The sequence below is a fragment of the Bombina bombina genome, chromosome 3 (genome assembly GCF_027579735.1).
Source record: "Bombina bombina isolate aBomBom1 chromosome 3, aBomBom1.pri, whole genome shotgun sequence".
Lineage (NCBI taxonomy): Eukaryota > Metazoa > Chordata > Amphibia > Anura > Bombinatoridae > Bombina > Bombina bombina.
The window spans coordinates 1,017,160,801-1,017,184,412 of record NC_069501.1 but is presented as its reverse complement, the minus strand read 5'-3'; the positions used below and the strand labels follow the sequence as shown (position 1 = coordinate 1,017,184,412).

Here is a 23,612-nt window from a genome sequence, read left to right as displayed (position 1 = left end):
GCGCGAATGTGGGGTGTTGTTAGTTTTGTTTTTTTTTCTCCATTGACTTCTATGGGGCACCCGACAACCGCAAAAAGCTTACTAAATAAATGCTCAAGCGGAAGTGATCTTTTGTTCTTTACTTGCAATCTGGCCCTTTGTGTTTTATGTCCCTTTAAGAGGATATCAAAACCCAATATGAGATAATATGAGTGTATAACTTAAAGCGACATTTTAGTCATTTTTATTCATTCATAATTTATAGCAGCAATTAGGTCCTGAAAGTCCTTCTTGTAAAATAAAAGTTTTATAAGCATTTTAAACTATTACTTCATTAATGATTTGTAAAACGACTTGAAAGCTCTGGTGAGTATCTTTATCTTACTTAATTGTGGCTAATTAATCTTGCTGGAAATGAGTTCATCACTGCTATAGCGCTGGTCCAGCTATTTTACAGTATTTTTAAGTAAATCTAGGTTGCAGAATTTGCTTTTTATCCTCTATACTGAGCATGAGAAAAACACAATTTTACACATACAGTAGATATAAAAAAAAGTATACACACTCTTATGGAATTGTAGGTTTTTGGAGCATAAAGACAGAAATAACAACAATGTAAATGTCAGACTTTTTCCATCTGTAATGTGATCTTCCAACAAACAAAAATCCAGAGGGAATTTTTTTTATTAGGAATAGTTTAAATATATATTTTTTTTACAAAACCCTGATTGCATAAGTTTGCATACACTTTCATAATGCCTGTAGGTAAGTAGCATACACCTGCCATAAATGATTCTGATTAGCAGTTGCTGTCGGATTTGTTTGAATGTTTGCGGTTACATCCGACTGGGAGAGTCATGGGCTGCAAAGATTTGAAAGAAAAACTGTGAGCTAATTTCTGAACATTAACCAATCAGGAGAGCGATATAAAAGAATATCGAAGGCACTGGATGTACCACGGAGCACTGTCAAAGCCATCATCAATAAGTGGAGAAAATGTGGCACAAAAGAGACAATGCAAAGTTCAGAACGACTCTCCAAAGATGGTGAGAAGACAAGAGAAAACGTATCAGGGAGGCTACCATTAGACCAACAATACCACTGCAAGAGATACAGGAATTTCCTTGTCTCTTGTATGCTGCACATGCCTGGGCTAGGCGGTAAGGTGGCAAAAAGGACAAACAGTCTTTTTTACCCTACATCAATAGCCACCTCCCGGGGTAATAACTTTCTGCTCTGGTAGAATATGCCTTGTATTTCTTTCTAGCTTTCCAAACATGTCTTTTTTCTTTACTTTCATAAACCCCAAAGTGTATTTTAAAAAACTTGCCAGCCTACATTCGGCAAGATGAAACAGCGAGACCTAAAGGCTGTAAGATTTTTCCAATGCAAATTTTGAAGGAACATCAAACAAACTTGTTTAGCCCATTCACCAATGCTGAAAGACTAAATTCACACTAGAAATATAACGAACACTTTCAATTTTACATTTCTTACTATTTAAATACCCCCCCCCCCCCATAAACTACTAAGTACTGTAAATACAAATGTTACCGTTTACATTGAATATGATTCTCTCTGTGTAATTTAAATGTCATAAAAGTAAACTTGCATCAGACTTTTATAACCTATTTGTATGTGTACTGTTTGTAGGAATTTCTATGTATAATACAATTCAGATTTTCACTGTGTAATTTGAAAGTGCTTGTTAAATCCTTTATTGAGCACTATCTTGTATGAATGTAACTTGCCATAGCATACATAAATGTGGGTTGCATCCGTTAGCATCATACACAGCTTACAGGGCAATTTGTGCCTTTAGATCATCCCCTCATGTACTTTGTAGCACTGCAGAAACAATTTAGGTCATCTTACCTTAAAGGAATAGTAAACACCAAAAATGTTATAAATATATGTTTAAAAAAATAGATAATCCCTTTATTTACCATTGCATAACCAACACTGTTTTAGAGATATACTTTTTACTTCTGTAATTACCTTGTATCTAAGCTTCTGCAGACTGCCTCCTTATCTCACATCTTTTGACCGACTTGCATTTCAGACAATTAGTGCTGACTCTTAAATAACTCAACACGCATGAACATAATATTTATATGAAACACATAAACGAACGCACTCTAGCTGTAAAAAACTGTCAAATGCATTCAGATAAGAGACGGCCTTCAAGGGCTTAGAAATTAGCATATGAGCCTACCTAGATTTAGCTTTCAACTTTAATACCCAGAGAACAAAGTAAATTAGAAAGTTGTTTAAAATTACATGCCCTATCTGAATCATGAAAGTTTAATTTGGACTTTACTATCCCTTTAAAGTGATATTACATTTTAAACGATAATTATATGCCTTTGCACATATTTTTTTATATTAGTTGTATATATAATTTATAATAAAATTAGTCGATAAGCCTGCCCAGAGGGCAGTCTAATGTACAGTACACTAACCTAATAAACCTAAATGACCTAAACTAATACATTCTAAAGTTACAAAACATAAAAAAAACTAAGTTTACAAAAAATAAAAAAAGCTAACATTAAAGAAAATAAAAAATAAAATTACCAAATTTAACAAAATTAAACCTAATCCCTATTAAAATAAAAAAGACCCCCCAAAATAAAAACACCCCCTATGCAGGACATTGCCCCAAGATAATCAGCTCTTTTACAAAAATTATACAAAGTCCCACCTAACATTAAACCCCCACCCCCCAAAATAAAAGAACCTAACACTAAAAAACCTACACTACCCATTGCCCTGAAAAAGGCATTTGTTTGGGCATTGCCCTTAAAAGGGCATTTAGCTCTTTTTTTTGCCCATCCCTAATCTAAATAAAACAAATCCCCCCAAAAAAACCTTAAAAAATCCTAAGTCTAACCCCCAGGTTGGTACTCACGGTTCCTGAAATCCGGCGGAGAAGGTCCTGTTCCAGGCGGTGAAGTCTTCTTCCAAGCGCAACCTCTTCTTCTTCCAGGAACCTCCTGCGCTGAGGGGTTTAGGGGTTAACAGGGTAAATAGGTTTATTGGGATGTACGGGTTTTGCGGTTTAGGGGTCAATAGGGTAAATAGGTTTATTGCGATGTAGGGATTTTTCGGTTTAGGGGTTAATAAGTTAAATAGATTTATTGCGATGAAGGGTTTTTGCGGTTTAGGGGTTAATAGGGTAAATAGGTTTATTGCGATGTGGGGGTTTTGCGGTTTAGGAGTTAATATTTCGTGTAGGATTTTTTTTTTGTTATATTTCAATGCTTACGCTGCATCCCGGTGGATTCCGAAAATGGCAGGATGGTGAAAGAATCCACCTTCAGTGGATTCTTTCACCACCCTGCCATCCTGCCATTTTCAGAATTCACCTGCATCCAGGTGAATTCTTTTGTCCTCGCGCTGCCAACATTCCATTGAGAATGCGTGCGCAACTGCCGACGGTGACGGACATTACAAACGCAATTATAGTATAGATATTTTAATTCTTACTCCTTAGTGTATGTTTCTCCGCCCCCTTATTTTTTTCTGTCGGGAGGCTGTGATGTAGAGAGTAGTCCCAACAGCTCTCCACGTAGGCTTCAATGCTTGGTCCCGACCCAGAATCAAATGCACATGCGCAAATCATCTCCAGTCACTCCAATGTAAACAATGAATGCTGAGCATTCATTGTTTACTAGGAGAGCTGAGAGCAATGAGTTACAGTGCATATATAGGAGAGCGCGGTTCCTCTTGTACAAGGTGCATAACAGAGTAATTGACAAGCATAAGACACATTGCATTATGATTGCAATGTTGAACTTTTTATTGACAGTAAAATTATGCGGTTTGAATCCAATATTTTACATATCCATCATAAATATGTTATGATAAATACATTTGCCTAATAGTAAGCAAATTTACTCTATGTAATTTTACCACAGACAATCCGATGCAGCTGTTGCCTGCAACAGTAACTTGTAAACTAAACAGTAATCCCAAAAAATGTGTTCAGAATCACTGCTTACAGTTATGCAACTGCTGCAAACAGTTACAGGTTGCTAACAGCACACTTTAGTGAACAAGAGTAATACACACATGCTTAGCAGGAAGTTATTATACCATAGCAGTCTCCAATTAAACAAGCAGGGACATTCACAGGTAGCAAGAGGTTAAAGAGTAGCACCAATAAATAAACTAAAGTAAACAGAGTCATACTTACATATTAAATCACAGGCTTGATCTAAAGGCAAGCCAAGACAGCAGGGGCCATACATTGTGCAGGTATTACAAGTCTTGAAAAATCGTGATTGCGCAAGCATTCGCCTTTTACGCAACAATCCTTTTTACAATCCTAGAGCTGTAGTTAAAGGGACATAATACTCATATGCTAAATCACTTGAAACTGATGTATATAACTGTAAAAAGCTACCAGGAAAATATCACCTGAGCATCTCTATGTAAAAAATGAATATATTTTACCTCACAATTTCCTCAGCTCAGCAGAGTAAGTTCTATGTAAAAAGTTATACTCAGCTGCTGCTCAGCTGCAGGTAAAAAAAAAAAAGAAGAAATGAACAACAGCCAATCAGCATCAACAGTGCTGAGGTCATAAACTCTTTTACTGTAATCTCATGAGATTTCACTTAACTCTCATGAGATTTCATTGTAAACTTCCTTAAAGGGACATGAAACCCACATTTTTTCTTTCATGATTTAGAAAGAGAATGCAATTTTAAACATCTTTCTAATTTACTTCTATTATCTCATTTGTTTTATTCTCTTAATATTCTTTGCTGAAAAGCATATCTAGATATGCTCAGTAGCTGCTGATTGGTTGCTGCACATGGAAGCCTCGTGTGATTGGCTCACCCATGTGCATTGCTTTTTCTTCAACTAAGGATATCTAAAAAATGAAGCAAAATAAATAATAGAAGTAAATTGTAATGTTGTTTAAATTTGTATTCTCTATCTGAATCATGAAAGAAAGATTTTGGGTTTAGTGGCCCTTTAAGCTGAATAGGGAAATAAGATGAGAGTGCACTAAGCTTGCTCCTTCCGCTGTCCCAGGACAGACATACTAATTTGCTGTTTAGAAGTCCTTTACAATGGGATGTGGCTACTGAGGAACTTTTGAGGTAAAATATCTTTCTTTTTTACATAGAGATGCTCAGGTGATATTTTCCTGTCAGCTTTTTACAGCTATACTGCATCACTTTCAATTTGGGTATTATGGCCCTTTAACAGCTTTAAAACAAAAAGGTTTCATAAAAAACACTTCAAAATACATTACAAAGTACAGTTACACTAATATTAACACTGCCTGATAAAAATTATTTAAAAAAAATATTGCACACAAAAGTTATAAGGGATCAAAGATATGCGATCTCGGGTGTTAGAAAAATGAAGCCGACACAGGGATTTTACATTGACATACATACACATACATAGAGAAACATGCATTTATATGTATAAAGATATGTTTAACTATGGAGATAATGAAAATATTTCACATTACAATCATCTTATGCACATTAAACAATATCTCAGAGGGATTTTCAAAGAGATTTTCACACATAGATCTTGAGATATCTAGACATATATATATTCCTATACGTATCGTGCAATAAATAGATATATCAGTCCAAAAATCATCACATGTTTAGAGAAATATTTATTTAGAATTAAAAAGAACATATTCCGTTGCGAAAACATTTTTGCAATATGAAATATTCACATTTTTATGAACACTTTTCGAGGAGAATAGGTCATGGGCTTTGCGCAACATATTAGGGTTCTTGTGTTTTTTTTTCTTCTATTTGTCTTCTCCATCGACTTCTATGGGGAATTCGTGAATGGGCACACAATTTTGCAGTTTGCATTACATGACTTTTACTGCACAAAGCAAGTGTTGGTAATATGGAAAACGTGATATGACAGTAGTGCGATTTATCTCATTTAAGGAAGATTAACGTGTTTTTTTATATATGCATCAGTAATTAATCACTGCATTGCTAAAGAACTGAATACAATATAAATGTTGCAAATACATTGATAACTGATATTTTGTTAGAAAAACTGCTGTTTTGTAGTCCAGGGACACATCCCTTTGTGGAGAATAAGGAGCAGCTATAAATGAGGACCACTATATTTCAATTAAGACAGTTATGTTCCGAATTCCAAAACATTTTCAAATTTAAATTACAGGATAAGCAGGCAAAATAAAGTGATGGTAAACTTAAGCTTATGAATTTAAAAAATTGAAAAGTACTCCTAGATATGTGCACAGTGATGCCTGATTTTAAAAAAAATAAACAATGAAAATATTACTTTTTAAAGCTGCTCAATTACCTGTGCCCCGGCCGCCTCTGAGAATTTCTGTACTCTCAATTTGATAGACAGGTGCATTGTCCAATAGGGACTGCACCATACGCCCTATGTCAGTCTAGTATATGCACGCTCCCATGCTGCTGATTTAAATCAGAATCCCCAGAACTACAACAGTACAAAAGGATTGCAATATGTCATTGGGTGTATTTGTAACATATTTAGGGGTCTATTACAATTATTTAGAAAAGATATAACAATTTTTTATTTTTTTTTATTTTTTACAAAATTCACTATTAAAGTCACTATTAAAATTTTAAACAAGTTAACATAAAATTTAAAACAAAAATCAGTTGACTATATACATAGAACTTAAAAGGAGAAAGGATTCCTGTGATAAAGTCACTTCTCATCTTAGAAATGAGATTGGGATGAGAAGGGAGTTTAGGCAGATGTCAATGCCAGTTCACTCTGGATGGACACAAAATATTAGAATAGTAAAGAGTTATAGTAAAGTCGGATCAAAGTGGGACTCTTATTATTAAGCCTGTCCCATAGGCTAACGTCCATTTAGTGGTTTTCTTCTTCCTGGATCTATAAGATTCAATGATGGCATGGTTTTAAGTTGGGTCTAGGAATTGATGAAGATATAGGAGTTGTGATGGCAGCACTCTTCCTCTTCTTTGCCATTGTGGTCCATTCTGCACATTGGGACTTTCGTGCGTTCTTTTTATGCTGTTGTCTGTCTTGGGTGTTCTTTTACCACTTTTATGGCAAATGGGAACCCCCAACAGTAGGGGATCTCTGTTATCTAAGTCCTCCATTTGTGTTTGTAGGTTTTCAATAGCTGTGTGTTGCTGTTGCAGAGCCATTGTCGTGTTATCTGAAGATTGTTGTGTTTCTTCAATCTGCTCTTCTAATTGAAGGACTCGGTTACCAAGCTCACTGATATCCCTTTTGACTTTAGCAAGTCCATATTTAATAACTTTACTGACTTGCGTCATAAAGGAAGTAAGATCTGCTTTGGTAGTCAAGGTTTGGAGGTCAGCTCTAGTTATAGGTGTATAGTCTCCCAGCTGTGAGGTAGCCGTTTGATCTGTGATGTGTTGTTTCTGCTGTGAGTAACTCTGTTTCACCGCTGATCTGCGGCTCCATGGCCTTAGAAAAAGTGTTACGTTTCCCGCCAGACTGCGTAGGGCCCCTGGACGGTTTATCAGCTTTGCTCTTATTTTCAGAAGCCATCCAATCATGATAAATCTTGCTTTGGTCAGTTCTGCTATTTGTCTGAGAAGTAGCGTACTGAGAATGGCGTTGTTTTACTCATGTGGTGAGTGTTTGTTTTCTTAGTTAGGTTGAGTATTTGCCCCAAATATGGGCTGATTGGCAGGTCAAAGTGTCCTTCGATGGCTTATTAAATGTCCCCACAGAGTTAAATATGTAACCACTTACTTTGCAAGTTTTTAAATTGTGTGTTTTTGAGATCTCAGGCTCTGAAATGGTAGGAGCTGTGCCACAAGGTGTTGCCTGCTTGTGTAGGCCTTGGTGCCGAGACAGGCCTCTGCTGCTATGTTTATCCGCAACCAGTGTTTTGGCCTTACGGTGCTCCTGAGCTACTGTGGTCTGCCAGGGATCTCAGTATTCTTAATCGTGGCCTGTTCCGAGAGTGTGCCGCGGCTCGTTGTATCAGACTGTTTGGTCAAGATTTGCAGTCCGTTCCCAATGCGATCTACACCCTGGGGTTAACTTTGGTAGAAGGGTTGTGGATTGTAGGTAAATATTGCCTTTGACCCGACTAGTTATGGGCCAATTAGAGCTGGCTATCACGGAGCTCTAACAGTGTGCGACCATACTTGTTGCTGGTCGGCTCCACCCCCCCATGATAATTATTTTTAATGCATGAATAATTGTAACTGTTTTTCATTAATTACTTTGCTGCAATATAATTAGTGTATATACTGGATATTATATATATATATATTAGGGCTGTGCAATATACGGGATGCGGTTTTAAACCACGATTAACCGCCGCAATTTAAAAACCACGAGAGTCCACGTATTTTTGGGAAAAAAAATGTATTTCTTGCGGCCCCCTGTACGGCTATGTTCTACTCGAGCATTAATTGTGCAAGAAGTTGTGCTCACACACTAACCTGACGAGTGCAAAGCTCCTTCATGTATTCCCCCATAGAAGTTAATGGAGAAAAAAACACCCCACTCGCGCAAAGCCGATTGCATATTCTCATGTACACTAAACCGACACGAAAATATGAATATTTCACTTTCCAATGTTCTTCACATAGCAGAATATGTTCTCTTTATTATTTTTATATATAAAATAAATATATATTTATACATATATATATATATATATATATATATATATATATATATATATATATATATATATATATATATATATATACTGTACATGAATATATAGAGGTATAGATATATACAGATATATATATATATATATAGGGATATCTATTTAAAAATAATTTGAACATATTCCCCTATGTGCAGAACATTGGAATGTTAAATATTTAAAGTAAAGTAAAACTTTTATTTAAAATAAATATGGCATAAATATTTGAATCTTCAACTTCAAATCAACCAATAGAAAGAAAGGAAAAATCTTTCATTCTTTTGGCTGATTGAATTTGAAGATTGCCCGCCTGGATGTATGTATGTATTGGGTACTTGTAAAGCGCAGCTAATCACCCGTAAGGGTCTCAAGGCGCTGCTCATTTTATCGACCTAGGAAGGATGAAAGGCTGAGTGGACCTCGCCGGGGATCGAACCTGCAACCCTTGGGATGCTACAGAGCTCAGCCACAGTGCCTTAGCATGCTGAGCTATCTGTCCGAAGATAGACCTCTGCCTGGATGAAGAAGATGGAGTGCCGCCATTGTCATCATCGGTGAGTACATTTATGGGGTTATAGTGTTAGTTTTTAGAGGTGCTGTTTTGTGGTGTTTTTTTTTATTGACTCAGGGCAATGATTAATTATTTTTCTTTAGTTAGTTTTTTTAATTTGGTTGTAATGTTAGAGGGGTTAGTGTTTTGTTTTGTTTTCAACAAAATAGCTGATCGCATTAGGGCAATGCCATACAAAAGGCAGATGGTAGTTTTATTTTTTTTTAGCTTTTTTTTTTTTAAGGGGTATTAGAATAGGATTACATTTTTTTTATTTTTGGTAATTTCTTTATTTTCTGTAATGTTATTTTTTTTATTTATTCTAATGGTGGGTGTTTTTATTTTTCAGTAATGGTAGTTTTTTTGTGTGTAATGTTAGTTGTTTTTTTTTAAAGGTAAGATTAGGTTTTTATTCAATTTTACAGGTAAGTTATTTTTTTAAGGTAGTTAGGATTTTTATTTAGTTAATTTAGGGGTATTTTAATTTGAATTAAGTTAGGGGGTATTAGGTTAGGGGGTTTAGATGTTAGTTTATAACTTTGGGTTGTGGGGGGGTGTCGGTTTAGGGGTTAAAAGAATATTTAGGTATTTTGCGATGTGGGGATGGCAGTTTAGGGGGTAATAGTATTATTAAGTGTTTGCGATGTATGGGGGTGGTGGTTTGGGGGTTAACAGTGTATTTAGGTACTTTGCGATGTGGGCGGTTTAAGGGTTAATAGTTTATTTATTGGTGTAAGTGTATGTATTTTTGTTGTGTTTTGTGCAACTTTTTATTTTCTCAAAACAGTTTACCACAGGTCTTAGATTGCGGAAAGGATTGAAACGTAAAGAGGGATTGCACTAGCGCATTTGCAATTTCGCTGAACTTGTAATATCATTGGAATGAAAATGACTCACAAAATTGCGATTGCGCTAGCGCAAAACCATTTGCACCGCACTTGTAATGTAACCCTTATTTTTCATTTCTCCAAAAAGTTCCTAGTTAACCTTAGTTTCAGACAGAAGCCATCAATGCAATGGGCACAATGAGTTGTAACCCTCCCTGGTTGCCGAAGAGTAAAGTTAAAAAAATAAATAAAGATACAGTGAAATGCACACACATAAAACCTAGTAGATTAATACTACTCAGCTTTTATGATTAGGAGGATGGTCAGGAAATTAGAGAGATGTTTTGCAGGGGCGAGAGGGAGATATTTTGTTTTCTGTGTAGATAAATTATGTATCATCAAAGCAGCAGGGATCTCAGCATCCTTAGACGCAGCTTCCTTAGAGTTGAGTCATTACACTGCAGGACAACCAATTGGTGTAGCTCTCAAAACAATCACTGTTTTTCGTGTATCAAGGAGATTAACCATGTCCTTCCCAGTGGTGGCTTATGATCCCCCAAAAGGACAGTAAACACCTTGATATTTTTAAATAAAATGTTTAGTTATGTGTAATAAAACAACTTTGCATTATACGTTCATTATTTATTTTGCCTCTTTTCATGTAATTTAGCTCTGCAAATTGAGCAATTTCTAATTCTCAGAACTTGAAATGCACCTGCTGACTTATCAAGGCTAATACTGTTACACATCTGTCCCTAATTGGCTTTATCTGATAACAACTGCAAAACAATGCATTTCATATTAACTTTATGACAATGTCTAGCTTTGTTGTATACAGACTAAAGCCCCGATTGACTAATCCAAATAAAGTAAATGGTGGCTGGAGTTTGACTACTGAAAACCAATTACAGTAAAAAGGATGTTAATTTGTTTTAAAAACGTTAAAACTTAAAACCTTAAGAACAGAAACGTCTTCTAATTGCAAGGTGTTTACAGTCCCTTTAATCATCATCATTATAATAATAATAATCATATATGTTGGCTTTATTTGATGCAACAGCCTTTTAATTTAAAAAAACCACATTAAACACCTAATTATATTGTGTTACAATACAATAACAAAAAGGCCTAGTATGGTTTTCCAAGTAGAGTAAACCTTGTTTGCTGCATATGTTTTTAATAGCCAAACCTTCTCACCACTTGCAACATTTGGAGGAGTCAATTAGGTTAGATGCTGGAGTAGACAAGGCATTGCTTTGTAGTAGCTTATCTACCCCTTTAGGGACAGATATGTAACAGTGTTAGGTTTGTGAAGTCTGCAGTGTGCCCTTCCAATTGCCACAATTTTCACAGCCTTATTACAGAAAATGGGGAAAATGAATAAAAAGCATTTTATAATACAATAATTTTTTTTTCAACTGTCCACTGCATGCGTGATATTTCTAGACCCTTGTTTTCTTGCCTCTTTAATGTAAAATTATCAAAAAAAAAACATTTGCAATTGTAGTTCATGGCTCCAAAAATAAAGCAGGAGAAAATGAAATCTGCCAGCAAGAACTTACAGACACTGGGCAATCAGAGCTCACTCCAGCCTAAACTCTCCAATCAGAGCATATGCCTGAAACAAAATGTAATTGCTCTTCAGTTCTGTGCACAGAGAATGCTGCTTTTACCATACTTAAAGGGACATGAAACCCAATTTTTTTCTTTCATGATTTAGAAAGAGCGTGCAATTTTAAACAACTTTCTAATTTACTTCCATTATCTAATTGGTTTCATTCTCTTGATATTCTTTGCTGAAAAGCATATCTAGAAAGGCTCAGTAGCTGCTGATTGGTGGGTGCACATAGATGCCTCATGTGATTGGCTCACCCATATGCATTGCTATTTCTTCAACAAAGGATATCTAAAAAAATAAAACAAATTAGATAATAGAAGTAAAATTGAATGTTGTTTAAAATTGTATTCTCTTACTGAATTATGAAAGAAACATTTTGGGTTTAGTGTCCCTTTAAGAAAGAAAATAACAATTACATTTCTAAGATATAACTATAAAGGCCAGTCAAGTGTTATGTGAGAAAATATTTAATTATTTCTTTTTAAATGAATTGCTTAAGTCTACAACATGCTATAAGTTTTACAAGGACTTAGCTATTCAGATAACTTTGTTATATTTGCTTATAAATCATTCATGCATAAATATGCCTGAAACGTTTAGAGAAAAAGGCACATTTCTTTAAAACATTATTGTTTTTTTCTTACTTACATTTAACACACCTAGAAAAAATAAGCTATTGCTTACCAAACCCTTGTCTTCTGGCCGTGTCAAGTCCTCCACTTTCCTTAAAACACCAAGGTCAAAGCTCCTTCTTCCCCCATCATCTGCGCTTCTCCTTCGCCCTGGGGTGCCTCGCTTTGGCCTGCTTTCAACTTTTTTTGTCTGCCGCTGGTCTAGGCGACTGCCACTGCTTAGTTTCCTTACAGGGTTGGTAAGCCATTTTTTCAGCGTGCTGACAGACCTCCTGGATCCAGGGGAACTAGGAGCCGAACTAGTTGATGGCTGCGGTTGGATAGAAGCCACAGAAGCCGATATACTTCCATCACTTCCAGCGATGGAGTAGGATTCTAAAAGTGAAGAAATACAAAGATTTGTGAGACAGAAATACAAGTGACAAAAATGATTTCAACTATATAAAACAGATTTACAAACCAAGTTTACTGCTTCTGATTTGAAGTGTTTATTTGCAAATAAATCTTGCTGATCAGTCTTGTAAATATGAACATATAGGAACAGGAGTTTTTATGGCAAGCCTCATGCTAACAAGGCATATGACTCCTTAAAGGGACATTAAACACTAAATACATGCTAGATAGAATGATGCATTCAAAGAAAAGATTAGTCAATGACTAACATATAGATGTATTTTTTAAAGTTTCATTAGTTGTTTAAAAAGTGACAAAATAAGTGTAAAGTTTTAGTGTCTATAAAACACTGGGAGCTGCCATGTTGTAACTTATGTTACCTTCTCTGCTGTGGCCAATTAGGGACCGTTATAAATAGGTCACTAGAGTGTGCAGCCAATGGCTGTGTAGAACATAACAGTGTACTGCATTTCCATTTCTAACAGAAACTGAAAAGCTCACAATTTCAGAATGGAATTACAGGCAAAGAGGACAAAATAAATAATGAAAGAATATTGCAGAGTTATTTTATTATATACAATTTATCATTTTATATTACCACCTCAAAGTGTTTAATGTCCCTTTAAAGGGGCACTGAACCCAAAAAATTTATTTGGTCATTCAGATAGAGCATGTAATTTTAAGCAACTTTCTAACTTACTCCTATTATCAATGTTTCTTCGTTCTCTTGCTATCTTTATATAAAAAAGAAGGTATCTAAGCTTTTTTCTTGGTTCAGAACTCTGGACAGCAGTTTTTGATTGGTGGATGATTTTTTCCACCAATTAGCAAGGACAACCTAGGTTGTTCACAAAAAATGGGCCGGCATCTAAACTTACATTCTTGCATTTCAAATAAAGATTCCAAGAGAATGAAGAAAATTTGATAATAGGAGTAAATTAGAAAGTTGCTTAAAATGTAATGCTCTATCTGAATCAAAAAAGAAAACAATTGGGTTCAGTGTCCCTTTCTGTATCCTTTCTGTTTTGTTTTTTTCTAAAAAGTACTATATCCCTGTAAGCGTTTTTGGCGTAACACAAGACCCTTACCACTCACCTGGGAAATAAACAAACTATGTATGCCCCAGCATGAGTAAAGGGTAAGTCAAGACATAAGTATGTCCCCATTTGAGACTGCAGACCCATCTTTTTTAATTTGTAAATATTACTCTTACGTAGTAGAAATGTCTATACGTTTCTTTAATAGAAGGCCACCCAGAGTATGATAATCTGGCTGCTTTTTGTATTCACTTTGACTTTTCCCTCATCTAAGATGGCTGCTGAGTGTTTTTCACATGCTCAGAAGCCACACAGGAAATCAATTAATGAAATAAGTAAGCAACTCTTCTGAAATGTGCTAACAGAACATTTGGTTACCCCATACCAATATGTCTTAAAGGGACATAATACTCATATGCTAAATCACTTGAAACTGATGCAGTATAGCTGTAAAAAGCTGACTGGAAAATATCACCTGAGCATCTCTATGTAAAAAAGGAAGATATTTTACCTCACAATTTCCTCAGCTCAGCAGAGTAAGTTCTGTGTAAAAAGTTATACTCAGCTGCTCCCAGCTGCAGGTAAAAATAAAAAATAAATGAAGAAATGAACAGCAGCCAATCAGCATCAGCAGTGCTGAGGTCATGAACTCTTACTGTGATCTCATGAGATTTGACTTAAATCTCATGAGATTTCATAGTAAGCTTCCTTTACCTGATTGGTGAAATAATATGAGAGTTCACGAGGCTCATCCTTTCAGCTGTCCCAGGACAGACACACTAATATGCTGCTTAGAAATCCTTTACAATGGGAGGTGGCTACTGAGGAACTTATGAGGTAAAATATCTTTCTTTTTTACATAGAGATGTTCAGGTTATATTTTCTAGTCAGCTTTTTACAGCTATGCTGCATCACTTTCAAGTGTTTAAACATTTGGGTATTATGGCCCTTTAATGTTGGGGTGGATCAAGTGTTTGAGTACAATCTGGGTCACCCTTCATAACAGGTGAGGGAGTCTGAGTCAAGAGTCATGTGCTTTCTCTGCACTAGAGAGCGTAAAGGGACATTAAACGCAAATTGGGAGCTCATAAAACTGAGACACATGTTGTCATGTTGTCATGTGTTTTGTTAAATGAGTAATACTTTATGTGTGAAACATCCCATTCATATGAACACATTTTCAGGCTGAGAGTCCATAAGTGATTAAAGGCAGCTTATAACCTGTAAGTTATTGAGCAGGCACTTATTGCTACTGCTAATATCTATCCTACAATAATATCTGCACCTAAACAAACCCTCACTGATATGGTAAACAATTATATTACACCTTAAATGACAACTAAATACAGTAGAATTGGATAACTGACAAATGCCAAATAAATAGACAATACAATAGCACTTACTTTTTTAAATTGCAATGAGCAGTAGAATTAAAAGGACAATTTCCCCTAAAAATGTCTCCACTTTATTTGTTTCCAATGACCTATTTTACCTGCTGGATGGTATTTAATTGTTTACAAATAGTTCCTTTTATTTTATTTCTGCATTTGAAATAGCTGATTTTTCCTATGGTTTATACCCCTACAAATTCTAAAAGTTTTTATACTAAGTATAGGTTAAAAGAAACCTGTGTAGAAACCTGCAGAAGAAATGACACTCCCAGTAGATGGTAGAAGACATAAGCAATAAAATGTTAATTTTCAATTGTTCTAAGTATTGGGATTTGGAATACGGAGATCATAAAATAAAGCATGTGTGTGTACAGAAAATGATAAACTAAGGATATCTGATTTCTCTGCAAGCTCAACCTATTTTGATGGGTTGTGGGTTCAAAGAACAAAAACAGCTATTTCAAATACAAAAATAACCCCATGAGCAATTTCTAATATATTTTATTCTCTGCAGCTGGTAAAATAAGTCATTGGAAACACATTCAATTTTACAGTACACTGACCCTTTAAGCATTTTATGAGGAATTACATTTTGAAATAAATGTCACCATGGACAGATTTATGTTGTTTTTTTAAAACATCTACCTATCTGATTCAAAAAAGTTCTAGGGTCAAAATGCACCGTTAAATTGTTTATTTACATCTTCTGAGGAAATGAAATATCTGGCTTAAAATGCATTACGTAGAGTGCTTTTTAGTAAACTACCAGATAAACATGAATACAGTTTTTTCACAAAACTCATGTTCAGCCTTCTTTTCTTCTGTAACGGATATTTAACTTGTGAACCTCTTTTTTCATCCAAACGTCAGGAGTTGTACTGGGTCACATAAAACTGTATTTGCCATATTTAGTAAAAGAAGAGCCACTGCCATTGGTCTGTGCTGACAGCCTGTTAAGTGACATGGGATCTTTCTTGCTTGGAGTTCTGGAAGTTGTAGTCCATTAACCTATTTTAATTCTGTAATATCTCAATACTGCCACAATGAAACACGATGGGCTAAAAGTTACACTCTCTAAAGTATAACTAAATCAGTAAGTACAGAAACCGTTTACAAACACTGAAATTGCACTGCAAAAACAGAATTTATGTTTACCTGATAAATTTCTTTCTCCAACGGTGTGTCCGGTCCACGGCGTCATCCTTACTTGTGGGATATTCTCTTCCCCAACAGGAAATGGCAAAGAGCCCAGCAAAGCTGGTCACATGATCCCTCCTAGGCTCCGCCTACCCCAGTCATTCGACCGACGTTAAGGAGGAATAATAGCATAGGAGAAACCATATGGTACCGTGGTGACTGTAGTTAAAGAAAATAAATTATCAGACCTGATTAAAAAACCAGGGCGGGCCGTGGACCGGACACACCGTTGGAGAAAGAAATTTATCAGGTAAACATAAATTCTGTTTTCTCCAACATAGGTGTGTCCGGTCCACGGCGTCATCCTTACTTGTGGGAACCAATACCAAAGCTTTAGGACACGGATGAAGGGAGGGAGCAAATCAGGTCACCTAAATGGAAGGCACCACGGCTTGCAAAACCTTTCTCCCAAAAATAGCCTCAGAAGAAGCAAAAGTATCAAACTTGTAAAATTTGGTAAAAGTGTGCAGTGAAGACCAAGTCGCTGCCCTACATATCTGATCAACAGAAGCCTCGTTCTTGAAGGCCCATGTGGAAGCCACAGCCCTAGTGGAATGAGCTGTGATTCTTTCGGGAGGCTGCCGTCCGGCAGTCTCGTAAGCCAATCTGATGATGCTTTTAATCCAAAAAGAGAGAGAGGTAGAAGTTGCTTTTTGACCTCTCCTTTTACCTGAATAAACAACAAACAAGGAAGATGTTTGTCTAAAATCCTTTGTAGCATCTAAATAGAATTTTAGAGCGCGAACAACATCCAAATTGTGCAACAAGCGTTCCTTCTTTGAAACTGGTTTCGGACACAGAGAAGGTACGATAATCTCCTGGTTAATGTTTTTTTTAGAAACAACTTTTGGAAGAAAACCAGGTTTAGTACGTAAAACCACCTTATCTGCATGGAACACCAGATAAGGAGGAGAACACTGCAGAGCAGATAATTCTGAAACTCTTCTAGCAGAAGAAATTGCAACTAAAAACAAAACTTTCCAAGATAATAACTTAATATCAACGGAATGTAAGGGTTCAAACGGAACCCCCTGAAGAACTGAAAGAACTAAATTGAGACTCCAAGGAGGAGTCAAAGGTTTGTAAACAGGCTTGATTCTAACCAGAGCCTGAACAAAGGCTTGAACATCTGGCACAGCTGCCAGTTTTTTGTGAAGTAACACCGACAAGGCAGAAATCTGTCCCTTCAGGGAACTTGCCGATAATCCTTTTTCCAATCCTTCTTGAAGGAAGGATAGAATCCTAGGAATCTTAACCTTGTCCCAAGGGAATCCTTTAGATTCACACCAACAGATATATTTTTTCCAAATTTTGTGGTAAATCTTTCTAGTTACAGGCTTTCTGGCCTGAACAAGAGTATCGATAACAGAATCTGAGAAACCTCGCTTCGATAAAATCAAGCGTTCAATCTCCAAGCAGTCAGCTGGAGTGAAACCAGATTCGGATGTTCGAACGGACCCTGAACAAGAAGGTCTCGTCTCAAAGGTAGCTTCCAAGGTGGAGCCGATGACATATTCACCAGATCTGCATACCAAGTCCTGCGTGGCCACGCAGGAGCTATCAAGATCACCGACGCCCTCTCCTGATTGATCCTGGCTACCAGCCTGGGGATGAGAGGAAACGGCGGGAACACATAAGCTAGTTTGAAGGTCCAAGGTGCTACTAGTGCATCCACTAGAGCCGCCTTGGGATCCCTGGATCTGGACCCGTAGCAAGGAACTTTGAAGTTCTGACGAGAGGCCATCAGATCCATGTCTGGAATGCCCCATAGTTGAGTGACTTGGGCAAAGATTTCCGGATGGAGTTCCCACTCCCCCGGATGCAATGTCTGACGACTCAGAAAATCCGCTTCCCAATTTTCCACTCCCGGGATGTGGATAGCAGACAGGTGGCAGGAGTGAGACTCCGCCCATAGAATAATCTTGGTCACTTCTTCCATCGCTAGGGAACTCCTTGTTCCCCCCTGATGGTTGATGTACGCAACAGTCGTCATGTTGTCTGATTGAAACCGTATGAACTTGGTCCTCGCTAGCTGAGGCCAAGCCTTGAGAGCATTGAATATCGCTCTCAGTTCCAGAATATTTATCGGTAGAAGAGATTCTTCCCGAGACCAAAGACCCTGAGCTTTCAGGGATCCCCAGACCGCGCCCCAGCCCATCAGACTGGCGTCGGTCGTGACAATGACCCACTCTGGTCTGCGGAATGTCATCCCTCGTGACAGGTTGTCCAGGGACAGCCACCAACGGAGTGAGTCTCTGGTCCTCTGATTTACTTGTATCTTTGGAGACAAGTCTGTATAGTCCCCATTCCACTGACTGAGCATGCACAGTTGTAATGGTCTTAGATGAATGCGCGCAAAAGGAACTATGTCCATTGCCGCTACCATCAACCCGATCACTTCCATGCACTGAGCTACGGAAGGAAGAGGAACGGAATGAAGTATCCGACAAGAGTCCAGAAGTTTTGTCTTTCTGGCCTCTGTTAGAAAAATCCTCATTTCTGAGGAGTCTATAATTGTTCCCAAGAAGGGAACCCTTGTTGACGGGGATAGAGAACTCTTTTCCACGTTCACTTTCCAGCCGTGAGATCTGAGAAAGGCCAGGACGATGTCCGTGTGAGCCTTTGCTCGAGGGAGGGACGACGCTTGAATCAGAATGTCGTCCAGGTAAGGTACTACTGCAATGCCCCTTGGTCTTAGCACCGCTAGAAGGGACCCTAGTACCTTTGTGAAAATCCTTGGAGCAGTGGCTAATCCGAAAGGAAGCGCCACAAACTGGTAATGCTTGTCCAGGAATGCAAACCTTAGGAACCGATGATGTTCCTTGTGGATAGGAATATGTAGATACGCATCCTTTAAATCCACCGTGGTCATGAATTGACCTTCCTGGATGGAAGGAAGGATAGTTCGAATGGTTTCCATCTTGAACGATGGGACCTTGAGAAATTTGTTTAAGATCTTGAGATCTAAGATTGGTCTGAACGTTCCCTCTTTTTTGGGAACTATGAACAGATTGGAGTAGAACCCCATCCCTTGTTCTCTTAATGGAACAGGATGAATCACTCCCATTTTTAACAGGTCTTCTACACAATGTAAGAACGCCTGTCTTTTTATGTGGTCTGAAGACAACTGAGACCTGTGGAACCTCCCCCTTGGGCGAAGTCCCTTGAATTCCAGAAGATAACCCTGGGAGACTATTTCTAGCGCCCAAGGATCCAGAACATCTCTTGCCCAAGCCTGAGCGAAGAGAGAGAGTCTGCCCCCCACCAGATCCGGTCCCGGATCGGGGGCCAATATTTCATGCTGTCTTGGTAGCAGTGACAGGTTTCTTGGCCTGCTTTCCCTTGTTCCAGCCTTGCATTGGTCTCCAAGCTGGCTTGGCTTGAGAAGTATTACCCTCTTGCTTAGAGGACGTAGCACTTTGGGCTGGTCCGTTTTTACGAAAGGGACGAAAATTAGGTCTATTTTTTGCCTTGAAAGGCCGATCCTGAGGAAGGGCGTGGCCCTTACCCCCAGTGATATCAGAGATAATCTCTTTCAAGTCAGGGCCAAACAGCGTTTTCCCCTTGAAAGGAATGTTTAGTAGCTTGTTCTTGGAAGACGCATCAGCCGACCAAGATTTCAACCAAAGCGCTCTGCGCGCCACAATAGCAAACCCAGAATTCTTAGCCGCTAACCTAGCCAATTGCAAAGTGGCGTCTAGAGTGAAAGAATTAGCCAATTTGAGAGCATTGATTCTGTCCATAATCTCCTCATAAGGAGGAGAATCACTATCGAGCACCTTTATCAGTTCATCAAACCAGAAATATGCAGCTGTAGTGACAGGGACAATGCATGAAATGGGTTGTAGAAGGTAACCCTGCTGAACAAACATCTTTTTAAGCAAACCTTCTAATTTTTTATCCATAGGATCTTTGAAAGCACAACTATCCTCTATGGGTATAGTGGTGCGTTTGTTTAAAGTAGAAACCGCTCCCTCGACCTTGGGGACTGACTGCCATAAGTCCTTTCTGGGGTCGACCATAGGAAACAATTTTTTAAATATGGGGGGAGGGACGAAAGGAATACCGGGCCTTTCCCATTCTTTATTAACAATGTCCGCCACCCGCTTGGGTATAGGAAAAGCTTCTGGGAGCCCCGGCACCTCTAGGAACTTGTCCATTTTACATAGTTTCTCTGGGATGACCAACTTTTCACAATCATCCAGAGTGGATAATACCTCCTTAAGCAAAATGCGGAGATGTTCCAACTTAAATTTAAATGTAATCACATCAGATTCAGCCTGATGAGAAATGTTCCCTGAATCAGTAATTTCTCCCTCAGACAAAACCTCCCTGGCCCCCTCAGATTGGGTTAGGGGCCCTTCAGAGATATTAATATCAGCGTCGTCATGCTCTTCAGTAACTAAAACAGAGCAGCCACGCTTACGCTGACAAGGGTTCATTTTGGCTAAAATGTTTTTGACAGAATTATCCATTACAGCCGTTAATTGTTGCATAGTAAGGAGTATTGGCGCGCTAGATGTACTAGGGGCCTCCTGAGTGGGCAAGACTCGTGTAGACGAAGGAGGGAATGATGCAGTACCATGCTTACTCCCCTCACTTGAGGAATCATCTTGGGCATCATTGTCATTATCACATAAATCACATTTATTTAAATGAATAGGAATTCTGGCTTCCCCACATTCAGAACACAGTCTATCTGGTAGTTCAGACATGTTAAACAGGCATAAACTTGATAAGAAAGTACAAAAAACGTTTTAAAATAAAACCGTTACTGTCACTTTAAATTTTAAACTGAACACACTTTGTTACTGCAATTGCGAAAAAACATGAAGGAATTGTTCAAAAATCACCAAATTTTCACCACAGTGTCTTAAAGCCTTAAAAATATTGCACACCAAATTTGGAAGCTTTAACCCTTAAAATAACGGAACCGGAGCCGTTTTAAGCTTTAACCCCTTTACAGTCCCTGGTATCTGCTTTGCTGAGACCCAACCAAACCCAAAGGGGAATACGATACCAAATGACGCCTTCAGAAAGTCTTTTCTAAGTATCAGAGCTCCTCTCACATGCGACTGCATGCCATGCCTCTCAAAAACAAGTGCGCCACACCGGCGCGAAAATGAGACTCTGCTTATGCTTTGGGAAAGCCCCTAAGAAATAAGGTGTCTAATACAGTGCCTGCCGATATTATTATATCAAAATACCCAGATAAAATGATTCCTCAAGGCTAAATATGTGTTAATAATGAATCGATTTAGCCCAGAAAAGTCTACAGTCTAAATAAGCCCTTGTGAAGCCCTTATTTACGATCGTAATAAATATGGCTTACCGGATCCCATAGGGAAAATGACAGCTTCCAGCATTACATCGTCTTGTTAGAATGTGTCATACCTCAAGCAGCAAGAGACTGCACACTGTTCCCCCAACTGAAGTTAATTGCTCTCAACAGTCCTGTGTGGAACAGCCATGGATTTTAGTTACGGTTGCTAAAATCATTTTCCTCATACAAACAGAAATCTTCATCTCTTTTCTGTTTCTGAGTAAATAGTACATACCAGCACTATTTCAAAATAACAAACTCTTGATTGAATAATAAAAAACTACAGTTAAACACTAAAAAACTCTAAGCCATCTCCGTGGAGATGTTGCCTGTACAACGGCAAAGAGAATGACTGGGGTAGGCGGAGCCTAGGAGGGATCATGTGACCAGCTTTGCTGGGCTCTTTGCCATTTCCTGTTGGGGAAGAGAATATCCCACAAGTAAGGATGACGCCGTGGACCGGACACACCTATGTTGGAGAAATATATTGTTTGCCATATTTTTGTATCAGATATTAAGATTATTGTTAAAGGGACACTAAACACACTTTTTTTATTTAATGATTCAGATAGAGCATTCAATTTTAAGCAACTTTCTAATTTATTGCTATTATCAAATTTTATTTGTTCTCTTGCTATCTTTATTTAAAAAGCAGGAATGTGATGCATAGGAGCCGGCCCATTTTTGGTTGAGAACCAGGGTTATGCTTGCTTATTGGTGGGTAAATGTCAGCCTCCAATAAGCAAGTGCTATCCATGGTACTGAACCTAAAATGGGCTGGCTGGTAAGATTTACATTCATGATTTTCAAATAAAGATAACAAGAGAACAAAGAAAATTGATAATAGGAGTAAATTAGAATGTTGAATAAAATTGCATGTTCTATCTGAATCATGAAAGAAAAAATTTGGGTTCAGTGTCCCTTTAAGGATTAGGAGTTGGTCAGCCAGGGCACAGGTTTTTTGTTTTTTTTTTTCTTTATTTTTTATCAAATAGGCAAATGGGTTGAGGTTTGGATGACAGAATAAATGTTGTCTGGTCTACAATGTGATTTTTATTTTTCATTTTGAATGGGATCCAAATATAAAAGAATGCAGGGTCTTGGCAGTCCCAGGTTGGGGCTCAGTTTAGATAACCTGGATCACCATTCTGTACATTTTATAAAGTAGGTCATGTAGATCAAGCAGGGAAGAGAGTATGATAGCAGGACATAGTTCCATGTTTGGACCTATGTCATCATAACTTTTAGTGGTATTTAATGATCCCACTCGCACACTAACTCTGATAGACGTAAGTTTTTTGCCGCATTGGGTAGTGCTCGTATTACAAGTTGAAAGTAAACTGATTTGCATTAACGTATTCCCCCATAGAAGTCAATGGCGCAGAAAAAGTGGAAAAAACCTAATACCCTACTTGCTCGCAAACCCGATTGCATATTCTCAAGTGCACTAACCCAACTTGAAAATATTAATAATTCACATTTAAATGTTCTTCACATAACAGAATATGTTCTATTTATTCATAAATACATAAATACATATTTATACATATATATGATGGTATTTTGGTAAAATATATATCTATACCTATTTATATACATGATTATTTATAGGTATAATTAAAAATACATAGAACATATTTTGCTATGTGAAGAACATTTGGAATGTGAAATATTCACAGTAAATACACAGTATAACACTTTATTAAATATGAATCTTGCATAAATATGCTTTCACATGTTTTCACCTACTTAACTGCAAAGGGCTCTAATGCACTTTATATATATAGGTAATTTGATACTACTGAGAATCATCACTCTAGCCTCACTTTGGATCAGCACAGACTGAATTCTGAATCCTCATTAATTGTTCCTGGGATCTCAGCTCTCTCCCTCAGCGGTTCACCATTCTGCCAGCACTATTTGCGATCAGCTGTGTTTGTATCTGCACGGACCATTTTGCTCAAGAAAGATTGTATCCCAAAAAAACTCCTACCAAA

The 23,612-nt window shown here is 37.6% G+C and overlaps 1 protein-coding gene across 2 annotated transcripts in view; it reads right to left on the bottom strand.

Moving 5' to 3' along the window:
- The window catches only part of ARHGEF25 (Rho guanine nucleotide exchange factor 25), an 825,360-nt gene that overhangs the window by 188,135 nt on the left and 613,613 nt on the right, over positions 1-23,612 (bottom strand). For both annotated transcript variants that reach the window (XM_053708199.1, XM_053708201.1), the window contains one exon: positions 12,327-12,649. In XM_053708199.1, coding sequence (XP_053564174.1) covers positions 12,327-12,649 — 323 coding nt within the window. The remainder of the gene's footprint in view (positions 1-12,326; positions 12,650-23,612) is intronic.